Source organism: Eulemur rufifrons, chromosome 11, assembly GCF_041146395.1.
Source record: "Eulemur rufifrons isolate Redbay chromosome 11, OSU_ERuf_1, whole genome shotgun sequence".
NCBI classification, from domain to species: Eukaryota; Metazoa; Chordata; class Mammalia; order Primates; family Lemuridae; genus Eulemur; species Eulemur rufifrons.
In genome coordinates, this window is record NC_090993.1 from 5,499,480 (window position 1) to 5,506,747 (window position 7,268).

At 41.0% G+C, this 7,268-nt stretch overlaps 1 protein-coding gene across 3 annotated transcripts in view; it reads left to right on the forward strand.

Moving 5' to 3' along the window:
* Positions 1 to 3,262, forward strand: part of CEP170 (centrosomal protein 170) — a 91,218-nt gene extending 87,956 nt beyond the window's left edge. For all 3 annotated transcript variants that reach the window (XM_069484540.1, XM_069484542.1, XM_069484543.1), the window contains one exon: positions 953 to 3,262. In XM_069484540.1, the coding sequence (XP_069340641.1) occupies positions 953 to 1,242 (290 nt within the window). In that variant the 3' untranslated portion in view covers positions 1,243 to 3,262. The remainder of the gene's footprint in view (positions 1 to 952) is intronic.
* The last annotated feature ends 4,006 nt before the right edge of the window (positions 3,263 to 7,268 follow it).

The window sequence follows — 7,268 nt, forward strand, 5'->3', positions numbered from 1 at the left end:
TCTGTAACTGGCCCGTGTTGCGGAGGTAGCAAAGTCTGTTCGGCTTTTGAGGGCTGCTGTTGTATATTAGTGTCTAGGCTGTGAGGGGACCAGTATAGCTGACATACTGTGCTGTATCCCTAGCACTCTCACCAGGGTGAACGACAGCGTGCTGTGGTAGCATTCAAAGTGTGCTGATGTTCTTCTCTTCTCCCCAGCCCTGAGATTACTCTGAACCCTGTCTCAGGAACTAACTCCCAATTCTCTGAGTGATAAATAGGGGCAGGAGTGTTGATTAGGAATCACAACCAGGCTGGGCGTGATGGATCACGCCTATAATCCTAGCATTTTGAGAGGCCAGGGCAGGAGGATTGCTTGAGGCCAGGAGTTTGAGACCAGTCTGGGCAATATAGCAAGACGCCATCTCTACAAAAAAACTTAAAAATTAGCTGGGTATGGTGGTATGTACCTATAGTCCCAGCTACTCAGGAGGCTGAGGCGGGAGGGTCTCTTGAGCCCAGTAGTTTGAGTTTGCAGTGAACTGCGATGACGCCACTATACTCTAGAGCCGAGGCAAAGAGCAAGACCCTGTCTCTAAAAAAAAAAAAAAAAAAAAAATCACCACCACCAATATTTTCACTATCCTATCATGATAATGAAAGCAAATTTCAAAACAATCTTTCTTGAATTCCTCATCTTCAAATAATGGACTTTATCGTCTCTTACGTGCCTATAAATGACCTATCAAGAGACCCCGGGAAAGCATTTAGGTCTGTGTAACCTACAATCTAGATCAACCACAGAATGGTTATACTGAGAGTGGGGTTTTCAATACAGTATTGGAAGGATTAGCCACATTTAAGATCACATAGAAACAGATAGTTGAAATATTATCCAGATCATAAACAATGTTAATGTTCATATCTGAATGTAACTATATCTAAAATCATATCCTTTTTTACCCCCCCTTCAGCGATCAATGCCATGATTGACCCAGATGGAACTTTGGAGGCTCTGAACAACATGGGGTTTCCCAGTGCTATCTTGCCATCTCCGCCAGCACAGAAGTCCAGCCCTGTGAATAACCACAGCAGCCCGGGTCAGACACCAACACTTTGCCAAGCAGAAGCTAGGGCTCTTCATCCTGCTGCTACCTCAGTCTCAGCCGAGTTTGAAAATGCTGAAACTGAGGCCGATTTCAGTATACATTTCAATAGATTCAACCCTGATGGGGAAGAGGAAGATGTTACAGTACATGAATGACTTTCTCTTGATTGTTAAAAAATACTTACCTGTGGAATGACTAGGAATATTGGAAGCAGCACAGTGTTGACTTATACAAAACAAGACAGCTTGGTCAACTACAATCTTGTTACCCCTGTTGTCTTAATTTTATTTATTTATTTTTTTTTACCTATAATGTAGTAGTGTCCTATCAGTTTAGATAACCACCTGATACACACATAGGAAAAAGCAGATTGTGGCAGTTGTGCCTTTCATGGTTTCATGATTTTCAAGTTGAATTTTATCATTGCATCCTTTCCCTTCATAGATCTTTGTTTTTTTTTTTTTAAGCCATGCTGTGACCTACAAGCAAACTAAATACCCAACATTTCTGAACCCCCATGTCTCCTGTGCCAAGCTGCTCCCTGAAACGGACTTCCGCTTCATCTGTACAGATTTCTTAAACCATTCTATTTGCTTCTTAATGATAGGGTTTATATTAGTACTCATTACCGCTGGACACGATGACATAGTACTCTCCACAGTAAGGCAGAACTTTCACAATAGTCAGTCTGTGTCCTAAACTTTTCCAACATAGATGTGATTTATATAACTTTGTTGCTACGTAAATTGTCTTGGGGTTTACGGAAATTAACTATTATGTTTGCACTAAGATTTGCTGGGAGTGGTAGGTGGACATATCTATATATCAATAAGGATTAACTGTCTTTTTTTGTACATAGGAGATTGCTAATACTGTATCTGTTTTACTCCACTTTCAAAAAGATCAATTTGGCACTTTTTTCCCAAGTTTTTTTTAATGGAAATAAGATTTTGTCGCTCATTTTAGGTTAAACAATAACTAGAAAGATTAAGCTAGACAGATAGTTTAGGTGGAGTATATTTTTAAAACTAAGAACATGTATATTGATCCCGTGTTACCACGTTTATATGTGACAGTTGAAAAAAATTTTTCCCTTGAAAGGATCATGAGGTTAAAATTTTCTTCGTTAGGAAACTTGGAGAACTAGTAGTCATTAGATTAGTTGATAGTTTCACTCCCAAGCAATGAATTGCTTCTGTGTGTTTCCCTGTAGGACCCAATAGTAAATCCTGTTTCAGTCTTAGACATTTATAAGGACCCTGCAACACGACAACGAAGGCTTGGGCCTGTGCTACTAAACAGGAAGCCTACGAAAAATATCTTCTTTAAACTTGTTTTTTCTCTTTCCAGTAAGTTCACATTTGGATGAGTTTTAAAAGAAAGTAATTATCTTTGTGTTTCCAGAACACTATAATGTGGGTGTATCTTAATTCAATTAAATAATATTAGCAGAGCTCAGTTTTTCACATGCCCCCTTCAGTCTACAATGGTTAGACTGCAACTTTTCCAACTTTTATGAAATGGTCTTTAATATTTCAGCAGTATCCTCTGCTGCATTTATTTGAAGAAACAAAGTAAATTTACACTTCAGAACTTTTCAGGATTTTCAAAATCCTGTACTGTTGAACCAGTTAATAAAGATGCAAAAAAAATTTTGTAGAGATGTAAAAACAAAAGTCTGTTGTATAATGGATCTCGTATTTTTCTTTAAATTAAAAAAAAGGTAAACGAACTATTCTCCTTGTAAAGCTAAATTCCCCATTCTATCTAATAAAGGAAGACTGAAAAAAAGGTTTTAAAGAACATAAATGGAAAGACATAAATGCTCTGAAGGAATAAATGAAACATTAAAACAGGGTCAATCCATTTGAAGAAAAAGTTGAAGAAAATAATCACCACTGTTCCCTCTTTTATTTAATATTTGGGTACTGATTATATCCACAAGGAAGTAGAAGGTAAGGAGTTTAGGAAAATATTAGAATCTACTCTACTTACATTATTGTTTAAGTGTTTACACGGTTTTTGTTCAATTATAAACATTTGGCCTTTACTATGTTATTTTTATTTTGTATGAATACATTATTCTCCTTATTTATTTTTGTTACATTTATTACTTATGTTATTTTGTTATGCATTTACAATTCCATTTTTAAATAAAGTGTTTCTGGAACTTTATGCAGTGATTGTATATTTTATTTCTTCCACCATCTGGCATGCTAATATTTCATCAACTTACCAAATAACTATTTACAAACCATTTTCCAAGCCTTAGCAAAAACAAAAAGTCCTCCAATTCTAATTAATATGTGATCATTGTGATACTTCACATTGAGTATCTAAAGAAAAAATTAGCAAATTATGATAAATATAATTCACTTAGTTTAATACTCAATGTGTACATACAGGGTCTTTATTTTTAGCAGGTCTTGGATCATGAGAAAGCTTTATGACAGTGATATATTTTGGGAACAAAGCAGAAATTTAAAATATGCTTGATATCTTAAATTTGAGAACTGTCAATTTGTACCCATTTTTTTCATCGTATCATTCAAGCTCAAGAATCTTGACTGTCTCCCTATTACTGTTCAGCGTTCCAAGTTTCGCAACTTGACCTTGGGAAAGCTGCCGTCATCTGGCCCTTTTCTCACGTGTCCGTGGACCCCAGTACAATCTCTACCGCCATTTGCGAGTTTCTGGGCCATCATGATCTCTTCCTCCCTCGCTGTGCTGCGTCTTCCCCCCCTTGCTGCTGGTCCACGGCCGTCCATTCTTCAGGGCCCCCCTGACCTCTTCGTAGAGTGTCCCTCACTTGACTGCACCACAGCAAGCGGCTGTGCCACCAATCTGCATTTCCTCTCCCCTTTCCCCACAACATGCACACGTTTCTTCCCTCCTGGTCACTGATCTTCATTTCCTGGGTAGACGCTGTGCTTTCAAACGTCCGTGCCATTCTGCTTCCTTCGTCTGTCCTTGAATTTTCTTCCCATATATCTGGTTGACAGAGTTCTAACTTTTGGAAAGAAAACTATACCTGGAAAGTTGAGATCCAGACCCACACCCTATTAGCTATTATTTTCCAAATCCCAGTCCAAGTGGCCTGTGGCTGTATGAAATCGTTCTTCAGAAAGATGGCTGTGATTCTTTGTCATATAGAATCTTCCTCTCATTGTGTTCTCATAACCCCTTGTACCCAGTTATAGCCCAGATCAGATCTGTTCAGCAAAGGTGTACTAAGTGCCTAACGCGTATCGGGCATTTCGATAATACCATCAATCGATCTGTCATTCTTCAACACAGGTAAACCCTTTTCAAAGTTGATTCATGTTTTCAGTGGGTGTCACCTCTTGGTACCAAAGAGAGGCCTATGTCCCCTGGCTTCTGTATTAAACAAAATGAATTGTACCCTCCAGATAGTCACTCATAACAAAAACAAGTGCCTGTTTTGCTCAAGGCATTAGAAAGGTGCTGATGGAATTCAATTATCACTAGAAGAGTGAACGGATGGGCCAGAGAAATAATAAAGCTACATACAAGTGCTAGAACAAATAGAAACTTACATGTGCCGTTAGGTACAGAAAAGTGTTACGTGCATCCATATGAAACTTGTATTTACCATGAAATATAAAGGATAATTATCATTTATATATTTTAAGAGGATTTTTTGATTTTTCAAAAGAATTTGTCATAGGATTCCTCTAAATGACAACCTTCCTGACTGAATTAACACTGTCATTTGATCTACTACCATTGGACATACACGCAGCTCTTTGCTCATGTATATTCTTGGTAAAGGATGTCCCTCAATAACCTTTTATTTGAATGTAAGTGATAATGTCAAGCAACATCTAAAAAGGCAGAATCCCAGAGTTAAGAGAGGTCACTAAACAGAAAATTCCATTTATGAAAACAACATAAAACAAATTATTCCTGTTGTATATCCGAGAGCATCTCCTCTACACGCAAACCAGGCTTGAACCTCATTCTCTCTTATGTGTCTTTTTTTTTTTTTTTAAAAAAGTTCTTTTGTGCCTCGGATATTGTGGAATTGTTTTAAAATAGGCAATGGAGAAATATAATTAAAAATCAGCTAGCTGGTTTCTAATCAGCCTGTGAACATGGAGTTCCAGATGGCAACGCAGAGTTTTAATTTCACTATGCGCTGAAATTATTTATTGATCCCTATTAAACAGCCAGCAGCTCCGTATTCCAGACTACAGTTCAGTAATTCTAAGTGATTTAGATCTTCATTGTAAACACGTCGGCTACACTGTGACTGTCGACTTTTCTGACTGTCTACTTTTCTGAGATGGCGTTTGATTCTTTTTTGTCCTGGCCTATTCACAGGTGGCCAGTCCTTATTTACAAATGGAAACCTCCCACCTCCCTTCCTCCTTAAGATGTGTTAAGATGCGTTGAAGCTGTGAGAATTCAGACCAGCCTCACTAATAGCAAAGGAGCTGGTCTGGGATCTGATGTCCCACTGGCTATAGATCCTCGTGAACACGCAGCTCAGAATGTCAGCCCTGAGTGTCAGGCAACCAGAGGCAGACAGGTGGGCTGGGGGAGGAAGGAATGAGGAGGATTCAGAACCTAGATATAGATGGCTAAGAGCAGCGGGCTCGCAGAACGGGGCCAGTGCTCAGATCTGGTGGTGACAAGCTTATCAGTGTATTCAAAAAACATTCATAGGGCACTGTCTTGGTTCATTTGCTCTAAAGGAATACCTGAGTCTGGGTATTTGGCTCGTAATTCTGCTGGTTGGAAGACTGGGCATCTGGTGAAAGCTTCAGGCTGCTTCCACTCGTGGTGGAAGGTGAAGGAGAGCTGGCGTGTGCCGAGATCACGTGGCAAGAGAAGGCGCAAGAGAGGGGGGCAGGCGCTGGGCTCTTTTTAACAACCAGCTCTTGTGGGCATTAACAAGGTGAGAACCCACTCGCTCCCCGCCATCCCAGGGAGGGCGTCAGTCTACCCATGAGAGATCCTGCTCACATGACTCAAACACCTTCCATTATGCCCCACCTCCGACACTGGGACCGAATTTCAACATGAGATTTGGGAGGACAACCATCCGCACTGTAGCCGGCACAGCGATCTCCAGAGTTCGGGCAGGGATCAGGAAACAAGGTGAGATGTGTTGAAAAGTGGAGCAAGGAAGCTTGTAGAAATTCAGGACCTGGATGAAGAGCTCTGCCAATCAGAAACGTAGGATGAGGTCCATATGAGCTCATGCCAAATTACATCTTAAATATCCCTAAGAAGTTTGCCACTTTGAGCAGGGTTTCTGAAACAGTAGCTATAGACTTAATTTTATGGGACCAAGGGAGAGGGGAGGGACATGAAAATTGCAGGTTCAGGTGCCACATCCCAGACAGACTGAATCCCTGAGGATTCTGAATTTCCAAGGAAAATAAAGCCACTCACTTCTCATCATGATTTTTTTGTAGCTTTTTGAGAACCTCAGGTTCAAAGGGCTCTGTTAGTGACTTTGTTTTGTTTTGGTGAATAAAACTAATTCTTGGAAAAAGCGGCTGCTAAAGTTTGGACTACAACCCAAACTTTCATAAGCATTCTCATAACCGCTTCATTAGATTTCTCTCTCGGTACAGTGGCAGGCGCCATTTCCATGAAGCCTGCTGAACTCATGAGATAAGCCGGAAGCTGGAGTCTGAAAGCCAGGCCCTCTGCACCCTCCTCTCAGACCGAAGTAGCTCACTGTGAAGGGACAGAACCTTCAGGTGCGACTGGACCCTCCCGGAGGGCCAGGACTTACGTTCTGCATATCTCTGTACGCCCTGCTCCTGACCCATGTCTGGAATATAGCAGAGGCTCAATAAATGATGGCTCGGTTAGCTTTGGCTGCTTGACAAACCATCCCCAAATTCAGCAGCTTCAAACAACTACCTCACTCTTGCTGGGGAGCCGTGGGCCAGCTGGCCCTGGGCTGATCTACTCTCGGCTCAGCTGAGCCTGGCTGTCAGCTGCGGGCTGGGTACAGCTCTGTTCCACGTGCCTCGCACCCTCCTTGGGCTAGCAGGCCAGCTGGGGTATGTTCTTCTCCTGGCAATGGCGAAAGCCCACGAGGGAACAGGAAAACACACGTAGCCTCTTAAAGTTGATGCACAGAACTAGCAATCACTGTTGCCTCCATTCACTTAGCCAAAGGGAGTTACATGGCCAAGCC